We start from the raw sequence: 27,489 nt of genomic DNA, 5'->3' as shown, positions 1-27,489 counted from the left end.
AGTGCTAGATTTTAAAATCTAGCACCACCAGCACAAGTGTGACAAAGGCAAGGCAATGTCAAGCACTTCCATCTCTTCTTCCGCATCACTGCATAATGAAAGTTGACGTGCTACGGCCGACTATCTGTCATGACTTTCCCTATGGATTCAGTCAATTCATTGCAAATGGAGAAATCTGATGACTCCGTGTCAGCAAATTACAGTGAACAGAACTGGTAGACATCTCAGCTGAGTGGGTAAACAGTAAAAATGTTCAAAGATTTACTCAGATAGGATTGAAAAGAAAATTAAAATAATGGGAAATTACCAACAAAACTTCATGGCTGTGAATTGATGTTGGAACCTTTAATAATTGAATTTAGCAAACTGTTTTACTTTGATATGATACAGAATTCTTTTGTAGAACAAAAAAAGGAAAATTCTTAAGTCTATCAGCTGTAGGTATAAAAATGTTTAAAAATTAAATCATTACGCATCACAATTGTTGTATTTGATCACTGATGTTTATTTACACCATACCCTTGAAACACTTAAAAAGGCAGTTTCTGACTTCTGCATAGATTTAGTCAGTCAATCATCTTACAAAATGGAAAATGGAAAACAAAAAGTGCATAACAACAAATCACCATTTTAAATTTATTTGGCTTGCTCCTCCAGCTGACAGGTTCAGACAGCTAATCCCACTTACTTAGAGGCTTATTTCTTAAACTTTGAGCCATACATTTTCCAGTTTGTGCATGTTCTACTGCAGTTTCTACTCCTACAATTAAGAGGTTAAAAAGCAGCAATCTCAGATCAACTGAAAAGTGTAACAATTTATTTCTAGATTAAGGAATAACAGTGCAATGAAATTCATCTTATATATGTGTCACTTGAGCACCCTCCACAGGTACATTATAATGTCTGTCATCCTCAGTTATTAGTGTAACCATCGGCCAGTCCTCTTTATGATCATCAGGATAGAAAGTGACAAACTCATCAGTTCCAAATTTGTATAGCCTGAAAACTCGGATAGTTAATTGTAGGGAGTATCCCAGAAGAAACATTTCAACCTAAAAAAAGAGATTATATCGCCATTAAATGAATTTGTTCAATGCTTTGGAATATACACAATCACACAGCCAATCAATAGCTTAATTTTCAAAGCCTTAACTCTCCTTGTTGAGTTGGTACATGTCAAAGTCCAATGAACTTGGTTGTGTGTGACATTAGTGGTTTGCTTAAGCAAAGGTTTTTTTGGAAGGTTCTCTACGTTTTTTTTCACTCACAATATATGGTCATTCCAACTGATGTTGTGCTTGCTTTGCGAGCATTCAAGTGCCCAAGTGATCTGATAGATCAGCAACCTGATGTTTTGTACTGTGAACCAGTCCTCCGGTAATGCACAACTGTATTTTGACTTTGTGTGATATAAAAGGGAGGAGAAAGTGAGGACTGCAGATGCTGAAGATCAGAGTCAAGAGTGTGGTGCTGGAAAAGCACAGCAGGTCAGGTAGCATCGGAGGAGCAGGTGAATTGATGTTTCGGGCATAAGCCCTTCATCACAAGCAATGAGGCTTGTGATCCAGGGGGCCCAGAGATCAATGGGAGGGGGGTGGGTTTGGGGAAAGGTAGCTGGGAATGTGATAGGTAGATGAAGGTGAGGGCAGGGCTGGGATAGGAGGGTCCCAAGGTGGAATATGGGACATTCTTCCTCCAGGCGTTGGGTGGTTAGGGTTTGGTGATGGAGGAGATCCAGGACCTGCATGTCCTTAGCGGAGTGGGAGGGGGAGTTGGTGTTCAGCCACGGGGTGGTGGGGTTGGTGGATGTGGGTGTCCCAGAGATGTTCTCTGAAACAATCTGCAAGAAGGCGTCCTGTCTGCCTGATGTAGAGGAGACCACATCAGATGCAATGGATGCAGTAGATGACTTTGGTGGAGGTACAGATGTGGAAGGATCCTTTGGGGCCTTGGATGGAGGTGAGAGGAGTGTGGGCGTAGGTTTTGCACTTCCTGCGGTGGCAGGGAAAGGTGCAGTGTCTGGGTGTGGACCTGACGAGGGAGTCGCATAGGGAATGGTCTTTTCGGAACGCTGATAGGGGTGGGGAGGGAAATATATCTGGTGGTGAGGTCTATTTGTAGGTGGCGGAAGTGACAGAGGATGACGTGATGTATACAGAGGTTGGTGGGATAGGTGGTGAGGACTGGGGGGTGGGCGGTTCTGTCCTTGTTGCATTGGGATGGGTGGCGTTCAAGGGCAGTGGTGCGTGAAGTAGAGATGATGTGCTGGAGGGCATCGTGACCACGTAAGAAGGGAAGTTGCGATCTTGGAAGGAGCAGGCCATCTGGGATTTGAAGGTGGAACTGATCATCCTGGGAACAGATGCGGCGGAAGAGGACGAATTGGGAATAAAGGATGACATTTTACAGGGGGTAGGTTAGGAGGAGGTGTAGTCTAGGTAGCTGTGAGTGTCGGTGGGCTTGTAGTAGATGTGTTTGGTTATGGAGATAGAGATATCCAGGTCCAGGAAGCGGAAGGAGGTATCTGAGGTGATCCAGGGTGAATTTGGAGGTCAGGGTGAAAGGTGATGGTGAAGTTGATGAACTGTTCAACCTTCTTGTGGGAGCACGAGCTGGCGCCGATGCAGTCATTGATGTTGCGGAGGAACAGATGGGGGGTGGTATTGGTGTAACTGCTGAAGAGTTCCATGTATCTGACAAACAGGCAGGTATAGCTGGGTCCCATGCGGGTGCCTATGGCTACCCCTCTGGTTTGGAGGAAGTGGAAGGATTGGAAGGAGAAGTTGTTGAGGGTGAAGACCAGTTCAGCCAGGTAGATGAGGGTGTGAGTGGAAGGGTACTGGTTGGAACAGCATGGTTAGAGTCCTTCATTGTGGTGGATCGATGTGTACAGGGGACTGGATTGTCCATGGTGAAGATGAGGCATTGGAAGCTGGGGAAACGTAAATCTTGGAGGAGATTAAGAAGGTTAATGTGATATAAACAGTACAAGCGACAGCCATTTTCTACTTAACACCTTGAAAATGCACATAAAATGTTTTTTCCAAACTAATTTCAATTTGGTAGGATTTTTGACCTGCAATCTACATTAACTCCAAATTTTCACGCAAAACTTAAGCCTCTTCAGGGATAAATTCACCAAACTGCCTTTTTAAACTAAAAAAAAACTACCAAGATCATGTCTCCTTTGACTTTAATAGTTTGGGTGGTGTTGAGGAAGAGATAGAGAGAAAAGGAAGTTGCGAGCAAGCAGAGATGCTTACAGTTAACTGGTCACAAAGGAAAAATGTTCCAGAGAATTTTGAGACAATCTAAATAATGGGGGAATTTGCCAATTCTATAATTTCTGAGAATTTAATGGTGTAATCAAACTGTATCCACAGTTTTCAGGAATATCTGGACAGTAATCTCCTAGCTGTGCTGCCCTGTGGATTTAATCAACCCTCCATTAGTTACTTCCCACAAAGTTAAAGTAACTCAATGGTGTCATCAACACCTAATACAAGCAGCCCTCATACTGTACCAAATCAGAAATTCCCATAATCCCTGAACTTGTTTATACCACCTCCATACCCAACACAGAAAAATACCCATTAGCCCGTAGAGTCTGCACTGGTCAAAAATAACCTAACTATTCTAATCCTATTTTCCAGCACTTGGACCAAAGCCTTATATGTGTTGGCATTACAAATTGACATTAAATATTTATTAAATGTTGGGAGGGTTTATGCCACCCTAATAAGGCCTAACCAACATTTTATACTGTTCCAGCATCACCTCCCTGCTCTTAAACCTTGGCTAATGTGCACTTGTACCTTAAGGTAGGGAGAGATAGATAGATTGGGCAATAAAGGCAAGTATCCATAATTCCTGCTGAACACATTTGTCTATCTCTCCCTACCTTAAAGGTACAAGTGCACATGCACATCAAGGTCTTGCAGAGTCCTCAATGTGTCCCAGGATCCTACTATTCATCATGTACTCCCTTGCCTTGTGTGTCCTGTCCAAGTGCACAATCTCACATTTATCCAGACTGATCAACTCATCTGACCATCACATTTCCATCATCTTGTAATCTAAGGCTAATCTTACCATTTATCATCTTACCAATTTTCATATCATTTGCAAACTTTCTGATCAGCCCTTCCACATTCAAGTCTAACATATCATAAACAGCAAGGGCCCCAACACCCACCAGTCTGGAAACAGACATCCTGCTTCTGCTATCACCCTCTGCTTCCTGCCACTCAATTAGTCAAATTTCCTTGGATCCCCCAGGAACTTACATAGCACCTAACAGACAGGAATAGGCCCTTCGGCCCACGATGTTGTGCTGAACACGATGCCAAATTAAACTGATCCCTTCTTGGTCCATATACCTCTACTACTTGCACATTCATGGGCTTATCTAAAAGTTTCTTAAACGCCCCTATTGTATCTGCCTCCACCACCATGCTGTGGGCAGTACATTTCACACTCCCACCACTGTGTAAAAAAACACTTGCCCCTCACATCTCCTTTGAACATTCCCCCTCTCGTCTTAAATGCATGCCCGCTAGTTTTACACATTTCAACACTGGGAAAAAGATTCTAACCATCAACCCTAACCACACATCTCAGAATTTTACAGAATTCCATCAAGTCTCCCTTCAGCCTGCACTCCAGGGAAAACCATCTCAGTTTATCTAGCCTCTCTTTATGGTTCATACTCTCTAATCCAGGCAGCATCCTGGTAAACCTCGTCTGCACCCTCTCCAAAGCCTACACATTTTGCCTGTAATGTGGTGACCAGAACTGAATGCAGTACTTTAAGCGTGGCCTAACCAAAGTCTTATAAAGGTGCAAACATCCCAGCTCTTGCACTCAATTCCCTGACCAATAAAGGCAAGCTTGCCATACGCCTTCTTTAACACCCTATCTACTTGCGTGGACACTTTCAAGGAGCTACAGACTTCAACCCCAAAATCCCTCTGACATCAATGCTGTTCAGGGTTCTGCCATTAACGGTGTACTTTTCCTTAACGTTTTTATCTCGCAAAGTGCAGCACCTCACATGTTCCCAAATTAAACACTATCTGCCATTTCTCCATCCATATCTACAACTGGTCCATATCCTGCTACATCCTTTAAGAACCTTCTACACTATCCACAACTCCACTGAACTTTGCATCATCTGCAAACTTACTAACATCTACATTTTCATCCAAGTCATTTATGTGTATCACAAACAGCAGAGATTGCAGTACAGATCCCTGCAGAACACGACTAGTCACTGATCTCCAACCTGAAAAAAACAACCTTCCACCACTACCCTCTGCCTTCTAAGGGCAAGCCAATTCTGAATCCAAGCAGCTAAGACACCGTGGATCTCACATATTTTAATCTTTTAGGTTTACCTTTATTATCAGTCCCATGAATGACCTTGTCAAAAGCTTTACCTGAAATTTAAGTAGACCGTGTCAAATGCATTGCCCTCATCTACACACCTGGTCCCCTCTTTGAAAAATTTAATCAGGTTGGTCAGACATGACCTCCCCTTAAAACAATGCTGACTAGATTACTTTACAGTGTGGAAACAGGCCCTTCGGCCCAACAAGTCCACACCGACCCGCCGAAGCACAACCCACCCATAACCCTACATTTACCCCTTACCTAACACTACGGACAATTTAGCATGGTCAATTCACCTGACCTGCACATCTTTGGACTGTGGGAGGAAACCGGAGCACCCGGAGGAAACCCACACAGACACGGGGAGAATGTGCAAACTCCACACAGTCAGTCAGTCACCTGAGGCGGGAATTGAACCCGGGTCTCTGGCGTTGTGAGGCAGCAGTGCTAACTACTGTACCACCCAAATAATAGGCAATGAAACCAGGCAAGTGGTTGAAGTATCAGTGGAGGAACATTATTATAATGGAAAAGGTCTACATTCAAAGTTCTAAACTGGGAGAAGGACAACTTTAATGTGATTTGGTCAGACTGAATTGAGAACATTTACTTTTGAGGCAATGTGCATCAGAGCTATGGCACACATTCAGGAAAGAAATCAGGAGAGTACTGTTATTCTGTTTTTGATTAATTTCTACCTCCCTAATTGATTAACTTTGTCCCTCAGAATTGCTTCCCCATCACTGAGGTTAGACTGATTGGCCTGCAGTTTCCTGTTTTATCCCTTGCTCCGTTCTTGAATAACAGTCTTCCAGTCCATTGGCACCTCTCCCGTGGCCAGAGAGGAATTGAAAATTCCTCCCTTGCTTCCTGGGATGTATTTCATCTGGTCCTGAAGATTTATTTACTTTTAAACCTGCCAGACTACTCAATCTCCATTGTCACAATGCTAATTTATTTAAGCATAGAACATAGAAATCCCTGATTTCTATACCCACATCATCCCTCTCACGAGTGAACACAGACACAAATTATTCATTTAAAACCCTATGTAATGTCCTCTGGTTCCACACCCAAATTACCACCATGGCCCTTAACAACTCTTTCCCTAGTTATCCTTTTATCTTTAATATACTTGCAAAATAACTAAGCATTTTTCTTAGTTTTACTGCCATTATCCTTTTATGACCCCTTTTTGTTCTTCAAATTCCCTTTTTAAATTTTCCCTTGCACATTCTAAACTCCTCCAGGGATTCTACTTTTTGAGCCTTCAATATCTGCCACAAGCCTTCTTTTTTCTCTTCATCCAATTCTGTATATCCTTCGATATCCAGGGTTCAATGTATTTATTGGCCCCAATCTTCATCTTTATTGGCACATGCTGGCCCTGGACTCTCCCGATTTCTTTCCTGAATGTGTGCCATAGCTCTGATGCACATTGCCCCAAAAGTAAATGTTCTCAGTTCAGTCTGACCAAATCACATTAAAGTTGTCCTTCTCCCAGTTTAGAACTTTGAATGTAGACCTTTTCCATTATAATAATGTTCCTCCACTGATACTTCAACCACTGGCCTGGTTTCATTGCCTATTATTAAGGTCTGCACTCTCATTTGTAGGCCTTCTACTTACTGGCTTAAAAAACTCTCCTGGATACATTTTAAGAATATCACCCGCTCTGAACCTTTCACTCTATGACTACCCCAGTTAAATGTTGGGGATGTTGAAAACCTCCTCTATCACTGTTTTACATTTTCACTTTTCTGAAATTTGCCTACATATCTGCTCTTCCTTTCTGACTGTTACGGACCTACAGAATAGCCTCCGAGAACTTCGTGGAGAAAAGTCTTCTAGGTTTTAGCTTAATCCCTCAGAGGACGTGGACATCACAGGCTAGGTCAGCAGTTGTTGTCTATCTTCAACCGTCCTTGGTGGTAAGTAGTTTTCTTGAACTGCTAAAATCCACGCGCTGTAGGTACACTCACAGCATTGTAAACAGAGGGAGTTGGGAACATGGGAAAAGGAGGCGGCCATTCAGCACCTCAAGGTGTTCCACCATTCAACTGATTTGAAGGTCTACCTCCATATCCCTGCCTATGGCCCACATTCCTTACTACCTTAGATAATGTTTTTAAGCAATGTCAGGTTTAAAATCAACAACTGATCCAGCATCTACTGTAGTCTGTGGAAGAACCTTCCAAACATCCCACCCTTTGCGTATAGAAGTGCTTCTGAACATTTCTCCTGAATGGCCTAGGCCTAATTCTCAGACAATACCCTCCTAGTTTGAGAATCCCCAACGATTGGAAATAGTTTTTCTTTATCTACCCTGTCTTTTCCAATTGATATCTTGAAGACTTCAATCAGATCACCCCTTAAATCTTCTAGATTCTAGAGAAAACAGGCCTAATTTGTATAATCTCTCCCGTAACTTAACCCTGGAGTCCAGGTAAGCCTACACTGTACTCCTTCCAGGGCAAAACATCCCTCCGAATGTATGGTGCCCAAATCTGTTCACAGTACTTCAATGCGGTATAACTGCAGCATCACATTGTATTTAGAGGACTGAAGTACAAAGACATCAAAGGCCAGCACTCCATTAGCTTTTGTGGTTATCTTCTGTACCTGTTCATGCCATTAAGAATCTGAACACCCAAGTCTCTTTGGAAGCCTACTGTATTTAACTTTATACCATTTATAAAATATACTCATCTATCCTTTTTTGGTCCAAAATAAATAACCTTACTCTTACTTATACTGAACTCCACCTGCCACAGTTTTGCCCATTCACTAGTCAATCAATATCCCTTTATAATTTTATGCTATCATCCACAATATGCCTATAATGCCACATAACTGTCTCACTAGAAAATTTGGATTTGAGTTCCCATGCCATTATCCAAGTCACTAATAAATATTGTGATTAATTGAGGCCCTAACACAGTTCGAGGATGTCTGATGCGGGGACAGTGAATGAACAAGTGAGTTTCAATTTTGGATGGGGTCCAGCTTGGAGGAGAACATGCATGTGGGGGTATCCCCGTCTGTCTGTTGCCCTTAAGAGAGATGGATGATAGAGATAATGGAATTGGAAGGTGCATTCAAAGGATTCTTGCTGAGTTCTTCAGTGTATTTTGTATAATAACTGTTGTCACTGTGCATCACTAATTCAGAGTGAATGTGAATAAGGTGTCACTGATAGAGTGCTGCTTTGGCCTGGAGGATATCAGACTTCTTGAGTGCTGGAGGAGATGCACTCATCCAGGTAAGCAAACAGTATTCCAACACACCCCTGACTTGTCATGGAGCTGAATACTTTTCAATTCCAGATGTTTTAAAGTTAAATTCCACCAGTTGCTATGGTGCAATTTGAAGCCCTGTCCCTCAAGCATTAGAATGGACCTTTGGATTACTAGCCCTGTGACATTTCCAGCATACCATCATCTTTCCTGCTGGTAATCATCTTCTGTGACTCATGCTTCAGTGGTAATACGGCAGGGGGTGATCTCTCTCGTCCAACCCAGACTCCATATTATTGTTAATGGCAACTGTCAGCACCTAGGTTATTGATTTAGTCAATTTCTCTTTTGCTTTCAAGGAATGGTTCCTCGTCAATTTCAGACTCGTCCGTGTAGCCTTGTGACTCTTAAACATTGCATTCTTGCTGCTTTGTACTTGAACAGTAGCTGCTCAGTAAGTTCAGAAATGATATATAAATTTGAGTGGTAAACAGTTTGGAGGATAGTCTTAGATTACAGAAGGATATAGGCAGACTGGGTAAAAGGGTTCATCAGGGGCAAATGGAATTCAATCTGGATGAACATGAGACACTTGGGCAGGACATGATGAACGATAGGATCCTGGGAAGCACCAAATATCAGAGGGATCTTGGTGTGCACGTACAGCAGTCCCTTAATGTAACAGGACAGGTGGACAAGGTGATAAGAGGCATGTGGTATACCCATCTTTATTAGTTGAAGCATAGAGTTTAAGAGCAGGGAGGTTAAGCTAGAACACTGCTTAGGCCACAGCTAGAGTACTAAATGCAATTCTCGAGCCAATACTATTGGAGGGATGCAGAGGGTGCAGAGAAGAATTACCAGGATATTACTTGAACAGAAGAATTTCAGTTATGAAGAGAGATTGGATCAACTAGAGTTTTCTTGAAAGCAGAGTAGATTGAGAAGGGAAGAGAAAGTGAGTCTGCAGATGCTGGAGATCAAAGTTGAAACTTTATTGCTGGAACAGCACAGCAGGTCAGGCAGCATCCAGGGAACAGGAGATTCGACGTTTCGGGCACAGGCCCTTCTGAAGAAGGGCCTGTGCCCGAAACGTCGAATCTCCTGTTCCCTGGATGCTGCCTGACCTGCTGTGCTGTTCCAGCAATAAAGTTTCAAGATTGAGAAGGGACACAATTGAGATGTGTAAATGTTTGAGGGGCATAGAGTAGACAGGAAGAAACTTTTTCCTTTGATGAAAGGACTAGGGAGCAAAAATTTCAGGAAAGTGGCAAAGTTTAGAAGTGATGTAAGGAAAAACATTTTCACCCAGAAAGTTGTGGGAATCTGCAACTCACTGCCTGGAAGAGAGGTCAAGGCAGAAACACTCCTAACATCTAAGTAGCATTGAGCCATGCACTCGTGAAGCAAAGGCATTCAAGGCTATCGGCCAAGTGCTGGAAGATGGGGTGAGAATAGTCTGGTGGTTAAATTAGATTAGATTAGATTACATTACAGTGGGGAAACAGGCCCTTCGGCCCAACAAGTCCATACCGACCCGCCGAAGCGCAACCCACCCATTCCCCTACATTTACCCCTTTACCTAACACTACAGACAATTTAGCATGGCCAATTCACCTGACCTGCACATCTTTGGACTGTGGGAGGAAACCGGAGCACCCGTGCTGTAGATCTCAGTGACTCTTATGCTTCATAACAAACCTTTTCAGTCACTCAGAACAAAATTAACCCTTTGAAAGACAAAGCTTTTCCTCAAACAGTTTTCGTTTTTCTTTTGGTTTTGTGCTCTCAAGATATGGGGCACCGTATTTTCATGGACTCAATCCTGCATACAGTCAGATTCAATAGCCTCTAGTAAGCAGTCATTCTTCAAGAACTGCAGACCCCTTGTTACTAAGTGTTGTGATTCAAACAAATTGGAACATTAATATTTAAGTGGGTTATAACAGTGAATTTTCACACCCACTTAAACGTTAATGCTCCAATTTGTTTAAATCACAGCACTTGGTAGCAAAGGGTCTGTAGTTCTTGAAGAATGACTGTTTACTAGAGGCTATTGCAATTTTGATCAGGATCCTTGGAGAGGAGATGCCAAGTGTCTTTAACCTGGCTGAGTTGAAATATTCCATTCCAAGTCACTGTGCCAACTCCACCTTGCAAATTCTACAATCAAGTTAATATTGCATAGCTGCACAGGTCATGAAAAATAAGGTAACAAATGAAAGAAATACATAGAAAAGTGCCCATGTGATCTGCAGAACACGGGGCAACTTTGGACTCATGGTGAAGCATTGTGCCTGGACTCTGATAGCTTATTCCAAGATTTTTAATATTGCAATCACTTACTTGATCCAGTCCACCAGTGAAACCAACATGATTCAAATGATTTTTCATGAACTGATAAGGGCCAGTAGAAGTATCACGAGCAAATAGCAGCCAACAGAAGAGAGGGATTTCCTTTTCTTGCACTTTTACATTGTCGAGTTCAATAGCCTTGGCCAACATGAGAATTTTCATAGCTTCATACAACCTGTACTCTTCCTGGTCCTTTGTGAATACCTCTTCACAGACAGCCCGACGTTCTTTCACAGAATCTATTTCACATATCTGTATCCACTAGGAGACAGAAAATAAAAATCACATCATTCATTGTGTAAAGCCAAATATTACACCATTTCAACAATCTGTGCAAATTGGAAATAATCAGATGTCATAATTCTTTGTTTAAATTCGCATAGAGATTAAAAAAAAAGATCTGGCGTTAAAAGAGTCTCCATGTCCTCTGGGTCCATTGCAATTCCCCATGAGATAACATCCTTCACTGATTCTTGCTAATGCTAATAATGGGTCAAGTCCAGCCTGAAGTGAAGAACTGGGGCAGGAACAGAAAGACAACAAAGCTAAACATGCAACCGTTGAGTGAGGATGCCTGGGCATAGAGACTCTCCATAAACTTTTCTGACAGGAGAGTCCACAAACCCAGACCCCATTTCAATAAAGGTCTGAAAAAGGGTCCCTGGACCTGACAGTTTAACTCTGATTTCTCTCCACAGATGCTGAAATTTTTGAGCAATTTCTGCTTTTGTTCCAGATTACCAGTACCTACAGTTCTTTTCCTTTTTATTCTCTACTTGCAGCTGGTTGAATATTTAAATCACTGTTGACACTGCTCCTTTTGTACTTAGCAAGAGTTCAGGGAAGTGAGGTAGGAAGTGGGAGCATTAAAAAATTTACATTGTGTACAACAGGCCCAGCTTTCTGTACCAAAGCCTGCAACTTGATAACCTTGGAGTTTAGAATTTGCATCTTCCACGGAAGTGCTAGTTTGAGAGAGGGAAACAACGAGAGGGTGAATCAGGGAGCAGGAGTTTTCCTGAAACGAGTCAGGAAGGCGAAAGATCTTCAACAATCAAGGGTGAAAAATTCAGGAAGCACAACCAACAATGAGCAGGTGTGATTCTAAGCAGCAAGTTCATTTTCTAAGTTTCAATATTATTTTACCAATGTAGGGATTTAATAATGTAAAGTACTTTAACTTACAGGGTTAACTTTTCCTAATAGGGATAGTCCTACAGAATCTTAGCAGTTTTTACACTGGTTTTTTGGAAGTGCAGTTCACTTAAATTTGTAATTTTCAGGAATGTTTGTGAGGACTTTACTAATGAATCTATCAGCTGTAAATGTGGGAGCTAAGCAGCACTGGGAGAGGCAGAGAGCTGTGCAAACAGGAGTCACTCGAATCAGGCTGATGTCTTCACAGTGCAAGAAGCAACAGTGGAACAGGTTCTTTTTTTATTCATTCATGGAACATGAGCATCACTGGCTGGGCCAGCATTTATTGCCCATTCCTTAGTTGCCCTTGAGAAGGTAGTAATGAGTTGCTTCCTTGAACTGCTGCAGACAATATGGTATAAGTAGAACCATAATGCCCACTTGGGACCTAATTCCAAGATTGTGATGCAGCAACAATGAAGGAATGGAAATGTATTTCCAAGTGAGGATGGCGAGTAGCAGAGAGGGAAACTTGAAAGTGGTGGTTTCCTCATTCATCTAACGCTCATGTCCTTCTAAACGGGAGTGTGCTTATAAGGTGCTTTCTCAGGATCTGTGGTGAATTTCTGCAGTGTATCTGGAAATGGTGGTGGAGGGAGTGCATGCTTGTGGACGAGAGATCAAACAAGCAGGTTGCTTTATCTTAGATGGTGTCAAGCTTCTTAAGTGTTGTTGGAGCTGCACTCATCCAAGCAAATGGGGGGCATTCCATCACACTCCTGACTTGGTCCTTGTGGGCAGGTTTTGGGTACTCAGGAGGTAAGTTACTCAGTGCCGTATTTCTAGCCTCTGACTTGTACCCTGATATAATATTTATATGCCTGGTCGAGTTGAGTTTCTGGTCAATGGTAACACCCAGAATGTTGATAGTGGGTGATTCAGTGATGGTAACACCATTAAATGTCAAGGGATCAAGGGATCAAGGGATCAAGTGCAAGGGAGGCAGAGAGGAGAGTGGGTAAGTAAGGGTGCAGAATATAAACAGTGCTCATGGACGCAATGGTCTTGTGGTATTTTCACTTGACTATTAATTTTAAAACTCAGGCAATTTTCTGTGAACTTCAGTTCAAACCATACCATGGCAGATGGAAGAATATGAATTAAATAAATATCCAGAATTAAGAATTTAACAATGAATATGAAACCACCGCTGCTTGTCAGCAAAACCCATCTGGTTCCTAATATCCTTCAGGGCAGAATATCTCATGGTATAAAAAGTGTCATGACATGAGATTAAATATTGGCAAAGAGCAGATTACCATACACCATCCTCCCTCAGCTGATGACTCTGCACTCCTCCATGTTAAGTAGCACTTGGAGTGAAAGCAGAAGTGATAAAGATCCAGGACATACTCTGGGTGGGGACGTCATTGTCCACCACAAAAGCGGATTGGCTGCAGCACAACTCATCAAGCTGGTTCGGTCCTAAAAGACTGTTTCTGTGGCAGGTGGTGAGGGAACCAAGATGGAAAAATATACTTGACCTCGACCTCAAACGGCTGAAGATGCAACTGTCCATGACAGTGTCAGTAAGAATGACCTTGAGAAAACAAAGTCCCACCTTGCATCATGTTGTGTGGCACTATCCTCATTCTAAATGGGGCAAACTTCAAATAGATCTAGCAATCTAAGACTGGGGGTTCATGAGGTGCAGAATCGTACTTCAACCCAATTAGCTTGGCATATCCCACACTCTGCCATTACAAATCAACCCTGGTTCAAAGAAGAGTGCATGAGAGCATGCCAGGAACAGCGCTAGTCTTAATTAAAAGTTGTATGTCAACCTGGTAATGCTACAAAGTGGACTACTTCCATGCCAAACAAGATAAGCAGCAAGTAACATGTAGTGGTAAGAAATCCAATAATTAACAGATCGGAGTAAGCTTTGCAGTCCTGCCAGGGTAAATGGAGTTGAAATGCCCATCAGCCATGATTGAATGGTGGAGTGGACTCGATGGGCCGAATGGCGTTACTTCCGCTCCTATGTCTTATGGTCTCATAGACAGACATGGGGGGGGGGGCGGAGGTGGGGGGCAGACAATCAAACAACTCAGTGGACGAGGCAGGTCCACAAATTTCCTCATCCACAACAATGGGGGAGCTGGGTAAATTTGTGCAAAGATAACGCCGAAGCATTTGCAACAATCGTCAGTCAGATGTCCTAAGTGGATGATCCATTTTGAACTCATCTGGATGACAGCCTTCAGACAACTGGATTCACTCCACATGATATCCAGAAATGGTTGGTGGTACTGAACACTGCAAAGGGAATGGACCCTAACAATATTCCAGCAACAGTACTGACAAACCGCCGTCCGGAACTGGTCATATCCCGAGCTGAGCTGTTCCAGTACAGCTACAGCACTGGCATTCACACACCAATGCGAAAAATTACCCAGGTATGTCCCCTACACAGAATGGAGGGCAAATCCAACCTGGTCAAGTCTACTCTCAGTCATCAGTAAAGTTATGGAAGGTGTCACCAATATTTCTGTCAAGCAGCACTGCTCAGCAATGACCTGCTCAGTGAGTCCCAGTTTGGATTTTGCCAGGGCCACTCAGCTTCTGACCTCATTACAGCCTTAGTTCAAACATGGATAAAAGAGCTGAATTCTAGAAGTGAAACGAGTGCGATTGCCCCTTGCCACCAAAATCGCATTTGACAGTGTGGTATAAGGTGTCTTAGTAAAACTGGAGTCAATGGGAATCAGAAGGGAAATTCTCCACTAAATATCTGGCATATCAGGAATTCTGGATTTTGGTAGTCAGTCATCTCCGCTCCATAACTTCTCTGTAGAAGTTCCTCAGGGTACTGTCCTAGACCCAGTCATCTTCAACTGCTTCATCAATGACCTTGATGAGAGACAAAAAAACTGCAGATGCTGGAATCCAACGTAGACAGGCAGGAGGCTGAAGAGATACACCCGAAACATCAAGTTCTCCATCTCCTGATGCTGTCTGACTTGCTATGTTCTTCTGGCCTCCTGCCTGTCTGCTCATCAATGACCTTTCCTCCATCACAATGTCAGAAGTGGGAATGCTCGCTGATAATTGCATAAGGTTCAGCACCATGTCCAACTCCTCAGAAACTGAAGAAGTCCATGTCCAAAAGTGACGAGATTTGGACAATATCCAGGCTTGGACTAAAACTGGCAAGTAACATTAAGGCCACACAATACCAGGCAATGACCATCTCTTATAAGAGAAAATCTAATCCCTGCACCATGACATTCATTGGCGTTACATTACTTAATTCTCCACAACCAAAATCTTGAGGATTACAAACTGACCAGAAACTGAATTTGATATATATGTAGTAGCTGCAGGAGCACATGAGAGACTAGGAATCCTGCAGTGAGTAACTTGCGTCCTGACTCCCCAAAGACTGTCCACAAGGCACAAGTGAAGAAATAGAGAGAATACTCCCCATTTGCTCCAAAAACATGCAAGAAACTTGACAGCATCAACGACAAAACAGCTCACTTGACTGCCACCTCATCCACAAACGTTCAGTCACTCCAATACTGACCTCAGCAGCAGTATGGACTGCAGAAATTCTTCAAAGACCCTCAGATAACATTTGCCAAACACACAACCATTTCCAGAGGTCATGGGCAGTGGACACGTGGGAAAACCACCACCTGCAAGTTCCCCTCCAAGCTGATCACTGTCTTGACTCGGAAAGTTTTTGTCATTCCTTCAGTGTCATTGGAGCAAAATCCTGGAATTCTCTCCCCGACAATGGGAATTGTGGTTTTATCAATAGCACATGGACAACAGTGGTTCAAAAATGCAGATATTCTTCTCAAGGCTAATTAGGGATGGGCAATAAAATGCTGGCACAGCCAGCAACATCCATGTACAATGGGTGAATAAAAGAAAGAGAGGGGTGACAGTTGAACAGTGCAAGAGAAGCAAAGTGTGTGTGAATCCTAAGAACGAGCCAGAAACATTTCTTTACCTCTCAACAGTTGGCACCACTGCATCTCAACTGCTGAGCTGTATTCTTACTTGGGCAACAGGTATATGCATCAATTTTTGCAAAGAATAAAAGTTTTTATTTGAATATTCCATTTATCTTTATGGTTAAGAAAGGCAATGTTCTGTAAACAAACATAGGCTGCAAAAATATCTGGCTTCACAGTTAATGTTTCATTCTAGTTCATCATGACTGAAAGATCCAGCAAACGTATGCTGAAACTCTGCTTATACTGGGGAAGAGGTAGTTATGCTGCAGGGAGAAACACAAGTTCAGCACTGCCTCACCCATTATGCAGGCTAAGCAACCAAGAGGCACAGCAAGCATGGCAGTATCAGGAGATGGAGAAGTCAACATGGCTACTACAGCTATGTGATGTTCTTCTGCTGCTGTCTTTGAACAAACTCGCTACTATAGCCACACGATCTTCCTCAGCTGCTGTCTTTGCTTCCAGCCTCCTGCTTGTCTGCAGTTTTTTTTTTGTCAGCAATTGTTTTTGGATGTTTGCACAATCTCCGTAACCCTTCATTTGAACTAGAAAGCTACACACTGAAAACCTAGGAAATTTATTATTTCCAGCCATGTGTATATTGATACCATAGCTGATATTATTGTACTTTGTATATTAATGGCAGCATTATGCTATGTCCCACTTATTGGGGTAGAATTTCCATTGAAGTTTTCAAGATCTCTCATTGTAATTTTGGCAGAAACCTTAAAAAGATCAATTTCACAGAGTTCCTGGTAATCCCCTGCTAATATTATAGCAGAAAATCAGGAAGCACTTTTCAAATTAGGGATTGCCTTTTCAGGGCAGAAATGAGGAGAAATAATTTCCCCCTGAGGGCTATGTGACTTTAGAACTCTCTGCCTCTAAAGGTAATGGAGGTGGAGTCATTGATAATTTTTGAGACAGGTGGATAGATTCCGATTAGCCAGAGAATCAGGGGCTATCACAGATAAATGGGAATGTGCAACCCAAAACAAACAGATTGATCATGATCTTATTGAAAAGCAAAGCAGGGTAGAAGGGCTGAATGGCCTACTTCTGCTTCTATTTTGCACGCTAGTAATGAAAACATGAAGAAATTTTAGATAACTTATATTCAGATGATATAAGAATCAAGAGTCAATTGTAACTTGAAACAACTACATTACGTATTTGATATATCTATAAACTCAAGAGATTGTCTTTGTGGAACTGTAGATCAGCTTCAGAGAACTGCTTGGAATATAAAGATGGGATGGAAGATGTACAGTTAAAGTTTAACACTGAGCATTGTCAGTTTGTATAACATACACACAAAAAGAAATGCACCTTTTGTTGCAGTACTGTCAAATATTCTGTCAGCTTTTTCACAGGATTTTCACTCCCAGAGTCTTCATCTCCAAAATTCCACTGCTTAATCCAGATGTAGTCTGAATCAATCAGCTTTTCTGGAAGCTAGAAAAGATCATGTTGCAATTAAATCCTAATGAGCAAATCAGCCCCATTTCATAATGAATTAGACAAGGTCTTAACGAACTATCATACTGCGATAAGAGGGATCATCTAGTGGTACAAACAGAAAACCTACATTAATTCTTGCACTGAATCAAAAAAGCTTTTCCTTTCCTTCCTGTTCCATCTTTTTAGAAGACTGAAGATCAAGTTAATTTAGCTTTAAGTATCCATTGAGGACAAATTAAGAAACCATCCGTTGTTTTGATTCAAATGGCAATTTGGCCCAAATCACTACTCGACAAAAAAAGTGAGGATAGCTTTGCGGAGTAATTACAGCATATTGAAAACAGAAAAGCTCACCGTATTTACATTTTTCATAAAAAAAATGAAACGAATGTCTTAGAGTCGATATCCATCTCAGAACTGAAGAAAAATTATATTAGATTCAAAACGTGAACTCTGTTTCTCATCCCATAGATGCTGCTGGGCCTGCTCAGTTTCTCCAGCATTTTCTGCTTTTATTCTCTCTGGGTAAAAAAAAATGTTTCTCCATTTTGTTTTCTGGTGACCCAAGTTTTAGTCTCCTACTTAACTGGATCAAAGCTCATGGGCGGCACGGTGGCTGAGTGGATAGCACTGCTGCCTCACAGCACCAGGGTCCCAGGTTCAATTCCAGCCTCAGGCAAATGTCTGTGTGGAGTTTGCACATTCTCCCAGTGTCTGCGCGGGTTTCCTCTGGGTGCTCCGGTTTCCTCCCACACTCCAAAGATGTGCCCATGTTAAATTACCCATAGTGTTAGGTGCATTAGTCAGATGAAAATGTGTCTGGATGGGTTACTCTTTGGAGGGTCGGTGTGGACTTGTTGGGCTGAAGGGCCTGTTTTCACACTGTAGGAAATCTAGAAGCTCATAGGTGATTTAGGAACAATGATATAGGGCTTCACTTGGATAGAGCATTTATTGATTAAATCAGTCTCAGATTTCCCTTGTTCCATTCCAACAGTTTATTTCTTTACATTCTTTGAGGGAAGATGGTCTCTTCAACAAATGTACTACTTCCTAAATAATGCACTGCAGCACGATTTGTGCATTAAAGGCTTGGATTGAGTCTTGAATTCAGATGCAAAGGCAAGAATGCTATTTACAAATCATAAGTGAGGCAGTTCCCTCCTAATATTATTTTGGTAAACTTTTAAACAAAAAAAAACTAAATTACAGAGGCATCATAATACAATCAAATTTGACAAGTTTCCACTGAATTTAAATCAAATTGTTGTTTTAGTGATGCGGGCCTTTGGGGGTGGGGGAGTGGAATAACATATTCCAGCCTCTGTGGTGTCCAGTAGTCATGTTCTTGTGCTTTTGAACAATTCTATAAAAGAGGTGTAAGCAATTCAGGCCTTCAGTTAAATCATGGTTGATCTTCCATTTCAATTTCATATTCCAGCACTATCCCCACATCATTTTATATTTTTAACACACAGAAACTGATCAATTACAGTCTTTGAATTTACTCAATGACTAAATCCCTAAAACTCTCTAGGGCAGATAATTCCAAACATTCAGCACTCTCTGAAAGAAGACATTTCACGTCACTGTCCTATAACTTGTTTTGAGACAGTGCCCGCTAGTACTAGAACACTGGTGACCCCAAGTTTTAGGCTCCTACTTAACTGGATCAAAGCTCACGGTGGCTGAGTGGATAGCACTGCTGCCTCACAGCACCAGGGTCCCAGGTTCAATTCCTGCCTCAGGCAAATGTCTGTGTGGAGTTTGCACATTCTCCCAGTGTCTGCGTGGGTTTCCTCTCATCAGGCAGGCATTCTTTCTACATCTACCCTGTCAAGCACCACAAGAATTTTGTATATTTGAAACTTCAAGTACACAGGCCAAGTCTACTTAATCTTTCTTCATAGGGCAATCCCTCCATTCCGGAAAGTAGTTTGGTGAACCTTCAGTACACTCCCTCGAAGGTAAACATGGCATTTTTCAGGCAAGGTGACCAAAACTGCGTGCACAATTCTCCAGGTGTGCTCACATTAAGGCTCTTTACATTCACAGTAAAATATCCTTACACCTATACACGTTCTTGAGAAATTTCCGTGCTTACTGCACCAGCATGTTAACGCATGTAGAGCAATCTATCAGCAAAGTCAGGAGTCTGAAACACAAACCACAGCTGCACTGTAACAGCAGGCATAGTTTGGCAGAGCCAATGCTTGTATGCTAGAATTGTGAGCAAAGTTATAGTCAAACAGACAGTAGCAAAGATACAAAATTGGCTTGGTAATAGTAAACAGAGAATAATGGTCAATAGATATAGTTTTCAGGCTGGAAGAAAGTTTATAATGAAGTCCCCCACTATCAATTTTGGAATCCTTGCTTCGCCCATTACCGAGGAACCTCGATTATCTGAAGGACATGGGCGGGAAGTATTTCATTCTGTTATTCGAATTCTGGATAATTGAATGCTGGATAACACAGTTTTGCCAATTAGCAGGACCTTGCGATCTTGCTGGATAATCGAGGTTCTTCTGTATACAATAATGATCTAAATTTTGACACGGAGTGGGAACTACAAAGTTTGGAGATGATACAAATCTTGGAAGCACTCCGAACTGAGAGAAGAGACTGCGAGGTTGAGTAGTTTGACATATGGAGTGAGGTGGCATTGAAGGTTTTGGTGGGCTTAAGAATGGTCAAATCCCCAGGCCTGGATGAGTTACAACTCAGACTGTTGTAGGAGACGATGGAGGAAATTACAGGAACTCTGTACTAAAATATTAATTCCTGTCTGACCACAGGAGAGGTGCCAGAAGACTGGCAGATAGTTGCACTTTTTAAGATGGGTGTTGGAGATAAACCAGGGAATTGTAGACCAGTGAGTCTCACTTCTGTGGTAGGGAAACTATTGAAGGAAATTCTGAAGGAAAGAATTAATTTCCACTTTGATTTCCATTTAAGGTTTAGTCAAAGGATAAAGTGAGGTCTGCAGATCCTGGAGATCAGAGCTGAAAATGTGTTGCTGGAAAAGCGCAGCAAGTTCTCCTGTTCCCTGGATGCTGCCTGACCTGCTGCGCTTTTCCAGCAACACATTTTCAGCTTAGTCAAAGGATAGTCAGCATGGCTTTGTCAGAGAGAGCTCATGCCTAAAAAAAAATTGAGTGAAGTTTTCAGAGGGGACTAAGCATTTGGCTGAGGGTAGGGCAGTTGATGTAGTTTTTTCTGGATTTCAGCAAAGCCTTTGATAAGGTTCACACATGGCAAACCAATAAAGAAAGTAAATGCACCCAAGATCCAGGGCAACTTGTCAAGTTGGATCCAAAATGGGCTTGGTGGAGGAGGCAGAGCTGACAGAAGGTCGTTTGTGTGATTGGAGGCCAGTGTCCACTAGCAAACCATAAGGATCAGTACTGGATCCTTTATTGTTTGCAACATGCATCATGATCATGAAGAAAATAAGGGGAAGCATGATAAACAAGTTTGCAGATGGCACAAAGTTTGACAGTGAAGGGGAAGGAGGTCTTAGATTACAGGAGGAAATAGACAGATTGGTCAATTGGACAGATCGATGGCAGATGGAATTTAATCCTGAAAAGTGAGAGGTGATGCACTTTGGAAGAAGTAACAAACCCAATGGAGTACTCAATATATGGTAGGACACTGGGAAACTCAAGAGGAATCTTGAGGTGCTTGTCCAAAGACCCCAAAGGCAGCATAGGTTAAATGGGGTAATTAAAGCAGCCTATGGGATACTTACCTTGAGCAGTCATGATTTCGATTATAAGAACAGGGAAGTAATGTCGGACTAAAAATAAAAGACTGCAGATGTGGGAAATGTAAAACAAAAACGGAAAATGCTGGAGAAACTCAGCAGGACTGGCAGTATCTGTTGAGACAGAAAGAAATTTTGACTCCATTGATGCTTCATCAGAACTGATTATGTTGAAGTTGTAAAGGACTTTGTTTACACCATACCTGGAGTGCAGTGTGCAATTCTGGTCACTGCACTGAAGGATGAGGTTACACTGGACTGGGTGCAGAGGAGATTTGCAATGATGTTGCCTAAGATAGAGAGTTTAGCTATGAAGAGAGACTGGATAAACTCAGTTTGCTTTCTTTAGAGCAAAGGAGGATGAAATGGGACCAGATTGAGGTGTATAAGATTATGAACAGCATGGGACAGGGTGAGCAGTTATTCCCCTTAGGTGAAGGGTCAATACCAAGCAGGCAACATTTTTAAAATGAAAGGCAGGAGGTTGAAGGGGATTTGAGCAAAGACTTTTTCACACAGAGTGGTGGGAATCTGGAATGTACGGTCTTGCACAGTAGTTGAAGCGGGAAACATTAATCATGGGTGAGCGGTTGAAATGTGTTAACTTTCAATGCTACTGACTAAGTGCTGGACTAGTGCAATGTGGATTTAGGATAGTTTTCTTGTTGTGGATGCAATGGGCAAAGGGTCTTTTCTGTACTGTATGACTCTATGACAGTATATAACTTCAAAAAGGACATAGACAGGGTGGTGTAATAAGCAACAAGGTGGCAGATGGGGGTTGAGTACAGAGAAATATAAGGCGACACACTTTGGTAGGAAGAACATTGAAAGTCAATATAAAACAGGAGGTGCTGAAGCAGAGAGCTTGGATGCATATATACACAGATCACTGAAGGTGGTGAGACAGATGGAAAGAGCAGTTAATAAAGCAGACAGTGTCTAGGTCCTTTTTTAATAGGGGGGTCATGCAGAAACAAAAAGACCTGGGTCTATATGTAAGCATGTCAATAAAGGTAGGGTAGGGTAGATGCAAAGAGCTGTTAATGAAGCATACAGCTTCCTGGACATAGAGATCAATACAAAGGAAAGTATGCTGAACTTGTACAAGTTACTAGTTAAACTTCAGCTTGAGTAGTGTGCTACTGAGCGTACGGTTTCTTTTGGAAAGTTGTGAATGCATTGAAGAAGTGAAGTTTACCATCTCTGGAACCAGTCAGAAAGATACATTATAGAAGTTGGGACTACTCGCCTCAAAGAGAAGATGATTAAAAGCAGATTTGATAGAAATTTTCAAAACTGAGTGGAAACATTACCACTTTTAAAGGAATTAAAGCTTAAAGGATTGAAGCGATTTGCAAAACAAGCAAATACAAGGTTAAAAAAATCCTTTTCCTCGGAGGTTCAAGCCTGGAAAGCATCATGGTGGACAGCAATTCAAGTGACGCATCCAGAAGGATTTTAGGTGACTATTTGAATACAAATAATATGCAAAGGCACAGGGAAAAGTCAGGAGATTGGCACTAAGTCAAAGGTCATTTGGAGAGCCAGGGCACAAACAATGGACCAAATGGCCTCCTGCACATTAACAATTTTGTGATGCTATGATTTAGCCAGCTAAAACCATGCAAAATACAGATGAACAGATTATTATAAAGTTTTCACTGTCCATTCTATTAGAATCATCCTACTAGTTAATCTAGTAAATCAGTGCCCTAGCTGTAGTGGGGCTAAAACTCATGAATTGAGAATGTTACCACTCTGATTATAATTCTGCTCTGATCTCTCAGTTATTATGAACACCATTATTAAAATAGATCCAACAAAACAAAACCGAATGCTGCCTTGCAACAATAGATTTCAGTGTATGGGGAGAAAGTGAGGACTGCAGATGCTGGAGATCAGTCAAGAGTGTGGTGCTGGAAAAGCACAGCAGGTCAGGCTAAAATTTGAATTTAGGCTGTTGTCAGAAACAAGTATCGGTAGATTTTTATTAATTACAAAATGACTTTTCAATTTAAAACAACAACAAAATGGCTGCAAGTAATGATTTGACTGTGTGAACTTGAACTGATGTTTTGCCAAGTTGGTTGTATTTAGAGATAAGAGAGAACAATGGATTTTTCATAATATGAATCATAAGACTGTGATTTGGTATTCGAACTAACCTTGAACTGCTTGCATGGGATGGTGGTCTACGTAAATTAAGAACTCTTTCCTGAGGAACATCATTGGATTAACCTGCTGTAAATCATGTCACCTTATTATATGTGATTGGTCTTTTCTTGTAATTAAGGCTGTACTATCTCTAAAACAAATAAATAATGTGTAAATTTTGAATGTAATTGCGCCATTTCTCCACAGAACACAGAACTTTTAACCTCAGTGTTGCTGGACAAACCTGCGCCAGGCTGCCTTATTTTATTAAGCTGGTAACCTGGCTTTAAACAGACCTTACTCCTAATGATTCTTTTGACCGATCTCAAACCAAGAGGCCCCTTTGGAGGGGTCTAGATCTTCAAGGCAGCATCCGAGGAGCAGGAAAATTGTCATTTCAGGCATAAGCCCTTCATCAGGAATGAGGTTGGTGGGCCGGGGGTGCTGAGAGATAAAGGAAGGGGGGGGGGGGGGGGGGGGGGGGGGGGGGGGGGGGAGAAGGTAGCTGGAATGTGATAGGTTGATGAAGGTGCAGGTGGAAGTGATAGGTTGGAGGGGAGAGTGGAACGGATGAGTGGGAAGGAAGGAAGATGGACAGGTAGGACCGGTCAAGGGGGCGCTGCTGAGCTAGGACTGAGATAAGGGCCGAGTTGGAGGTTTGGGACTAGGATAATCTCTAACCCTTATCACCCGATGCCTAGAAGATCCTCCATCGCCCAAACCTTACCACCTGGAGGAAGAACACCTTATTTTCCACTTTGGGAAGCAACTACACGGGACCAATGTGGGTTTCACCAGTTTCCTCTTCCCCTCCCCCCACATTATCCCAGTCGCAAGCCTCCAACTCGGCACTGCCTTCCTGACCTGTCTATCTTCCTTCCCACCGATCTGCTCCACCCTCCTCTCCGACCTATCACCTTTCCCCACCACCTTCATCTACCTATCACATTCCCAGCTACCATCCCCCCCCTAGCCTCACGTCCCTCCCATTTCTCTCTCAGCCTCCCTGGCCCACAAGCCTCATTCCTGAGGAAGGGCTTATGCCCGAAACCTCTAATCTCCTGTTCCTCTGATGCTGCCTGACCTGCTGTACTTGTCCAGCATCATCCACACTCTCGACGTCAGTTTACAGGGATGAAGTAACCTGAAGCAGATTCAAAATATTTCAGGTCTAGATCAAACCAGACCCATACACACCACTCAGTCTGCCTGTTTTCCATTTCTGGACTGGCCCATTACTAGTCCCTCAAAATGTAGACAAAGAAATCTAGGATGCCTGGGAATGCTTCCCAACATGGGTGATTTTCTCTGAATAAACTGGAGATTTCTAAACAGGGCTTTTTGGAAACTGACAGATGGTAATTCCAATTGCAAAAACCCTACTGCAGTTTTTTTTCATTACATGCCTACTTGGATTTATGATAAAAATAGTACTAGTAATACCAACCAATCTCAGATATAATTAAAAGCAGAAAATATTAGAAATACTCATCAGGTCTGGCTGCATCTATGGAAAGATGAACAGAGTTAGTGTTTCAGGTAGTGACCTTTAATCAGAAGTTCTAAATCTATTGCCAACTCCTGCCTCAACACTACCACAATAACCTACAAACATATCGTTTTATATGATCTGCATGTATGTGTAGAAAGACAGTATTAAAAAAAAACTGCCCAATCTTAATACAAGATACAAACTTTTAGGTCAAAAAATAAATAATGCATAAAGGTACCTGGATGAGGTCATCTTGTTGCAGGCAAGGAAGAAGTTTAACATTACTCAATACTTGAAACAATGTAGCTCTTAAAGCACAATAATTATCACCTCGTACTCTTCTTACAGAGCTGAAAGTTTGACATACAGCTTCATACGCCTGTTAAAAAAAAAAGCTACGTATAGCATTCTCAAATGGTTTGTAAAATGTTCATCACAGCAGTCCAAAGGAATATTCCACATTTACATCACTTATTTTCCAGTTTTGAAAAGTGATTTCACACTGGAAGAGAGATTACTCAAGAGTTGATTATTCAGACAGTAGGCAACATTGCAAAGTTACTGGCTGATGGCAAGGACACATGTTACCAGAATTCCAAGAACTAAAAAAAAGTTCATTTTCATAGTATCTTATGTAAAAATATCAGAGGTCTTTCCACATTTACCACAATTACTTTCAATTTCAATCTGAAATTATCAGTTCAATTTGCAGAAAAACTTAAGTCTTTTATTTCATATACAGACCTCTGTTCAAATTAAAATACAGGAACAAGTGAACAAAAATTGTATCTAATTTAAGCACAAAATTGAAAGCTCCAAACGTAGTTGTCTACCTCTTTCATTAGTTGTGCTTTTGCTGTGTTCCCCTTCCATTCCCTGGCACAATATTCCAGAACATCTACACCAGGTTCAACAGTGGACCATTCTGTTGCAGCTACATCGGGAAAATTAAACCAAATAAAAACCAAAGTCAATTTTCTTATTTTGCAAAATACATGAACCATTACAATCAGCATGAGTATATCAAGATACAACATTAGATAAATAGTGCAAGCCTTCCCTCAGGATTTAATATTTACTCTCTGCTGACACTTCAATGCATTTGCAGATTCTTTGTACAGATGCTCGATTTTAGCTGATCTCTTAAACTGCATCATTAAATGCCTGTTGAGGAGTACAAGAACTGTGTAGCTGGAGGGTCCTCACCATTCACCAACATCAATACGTGATCTCAATGTCATACACAGATTTGTTACTGTATGCAATTCAGTGGCTATGCTTCAGGTCCAATTAATTTATTTTAATTATTTTGGAAAATACCAAAGGCTTCAAAGGTACAATATATTAAAACAATTTTCATTTGCCTTTAACCATCTAACTGGAATCTCATCCAATCAAAATATGTAACTTGTGCAAGTAGAAGGGCCTCGACTGAGAGGAATTATTTCTTGTTAATCATAACATCTGAAGCAACAAAAACCCTCAGTTGCTGGAAATCTGAAGAACAAAATGCAAAAGAAATGCAAGAGGTCAGCCATCATCTGTGCAGAATCCAAATTCTGAGTTCTGAGAAGTCATCACAGTGGACTCAAAACATTAACTTGCTTCTCTCTCCAAAGATGCTGCCAGACTTGCTGAGTTTCTCAACCATTCTAGTTTGTTTCAGTAAGCATTTTCCCTCAATGGAAATCTGATCTTGCATAGCCAAAAAAATGAATCAAATCTCGAGGGCACCATCATCATAAATTCCAGTGTCCAGCCAATTCTTGCAGATGCTGAGCAAACTGAAATACGTCAATTTGAGGGACTATGAAGAGGATGGTGAGAAGGTGACCGAGACCTATTCCTACAGTACTCAGTGGAAATTAGAAGTTATCAACAGCAGGAGCTTTGACTGTGAAATTGGGCACAAGAAGCCAAGCTCAATGGTAGTGGAAACATCCACAGCTGTGGCTTCTGATGTCAACGTGGGCATTTTTCACTTTTCTAAAGGTAAGCAGGTTGAATACTAACAAGGGGTTTTAATCCATGACTGATGAAGAAAACATTGCAAAGCTGGTTCAAGAGGGACAGGGCAGTTGGCTGGTTTGCGATGCAGAGTGATGCCGTAGTGTAGGTTAAATTTCAGTATGAGCTGAAGTTATCAAGGACTCTCCTTCTCAACCTCGCTCCTAATCGGAGGTGTAGCGACCCTCAGGTTAAACCATCACCAATCGCCTCTCTTCAATGTGAGCAGCAACCCCATGGTCCTCTGGGAGCATGCCAACTTTACCCTCATCTTGCACTTGCTAAAAGTAAATCACCTCTGTGATTTGCGTTGAAAAGGATTTCATTACATATTTGCTCACCTTAATGTATAACTACTCTCTGAAAGGCAGTGGAAAGATCTTTCACGTGTTTACTTCCATTTACATGCACTTCCAATCTTGACTGCGGTTACACCGCGGGATCTTGTGCGCAAAT

At 41.8% G+C, this 27,489-nt stretch overlaps 1 protein-coding gene across 10 annotated transcripts in view; it reads right to left on the bottom strand.

Moving 5' to 3' along the window:
• Nucleotides 1-481: 481 nt before the first annotated feature.
• Nucleotides 482-27,489, bottom strand: part of LOC122549739 (ubiquitin thioesterase otulin-like) — a 66,734-nt gene continuing 39,726 nt past the window's right edge. For all 10 annotated transcript variants that reach the window (XM_043689668.1, XM_043689662.1, XM_043689667.1 and 7 more), the window contains 5 exons: nt 25,860-25,960; nt 25,265-25,405; nt 17,477-17,602; nt 10,974-11,243; nt 482-1,052 (listed from right to left, as the gene is read on the bottom strand). In XM_043689668.1, the coding sequence (XP_043545603.1) occupies nt 858-1,052; nt 10,974-11,243; nt 17,477-17,602; nt 25,265-25,405; nt 25,860-25,960 (833 nt within the window). In that variant the 3' untranslated portion in view covers nt 482-857. The remainder of the gene's footprint in view (nt 1,053-10,973; nt 11,244-17,476; nt 17,603-25,264; nt 25,406-25,859; nt 25,961-27,489) is intronic.

Source organism: Chiloscyllium plagiosum, chromosome 5 (genome assembly GCF_004010195.1).
Source record: "Chiloscyllium plagiosum isolate BGI_BamShark_2017 chromosome 5, ASM401019v2, whole genome shotgun sequence".
Lineage (NCBI taxonomy): Eukaryota > Metazoa > Chordata > Chondrichthyes > Orectolobiformes > Hemiscylliidae > Chiloscyllium > Chiloscyllium plagiosum.
This window is presented reverse-complemented; position numbering and strand designations above follow the sequence as displayed.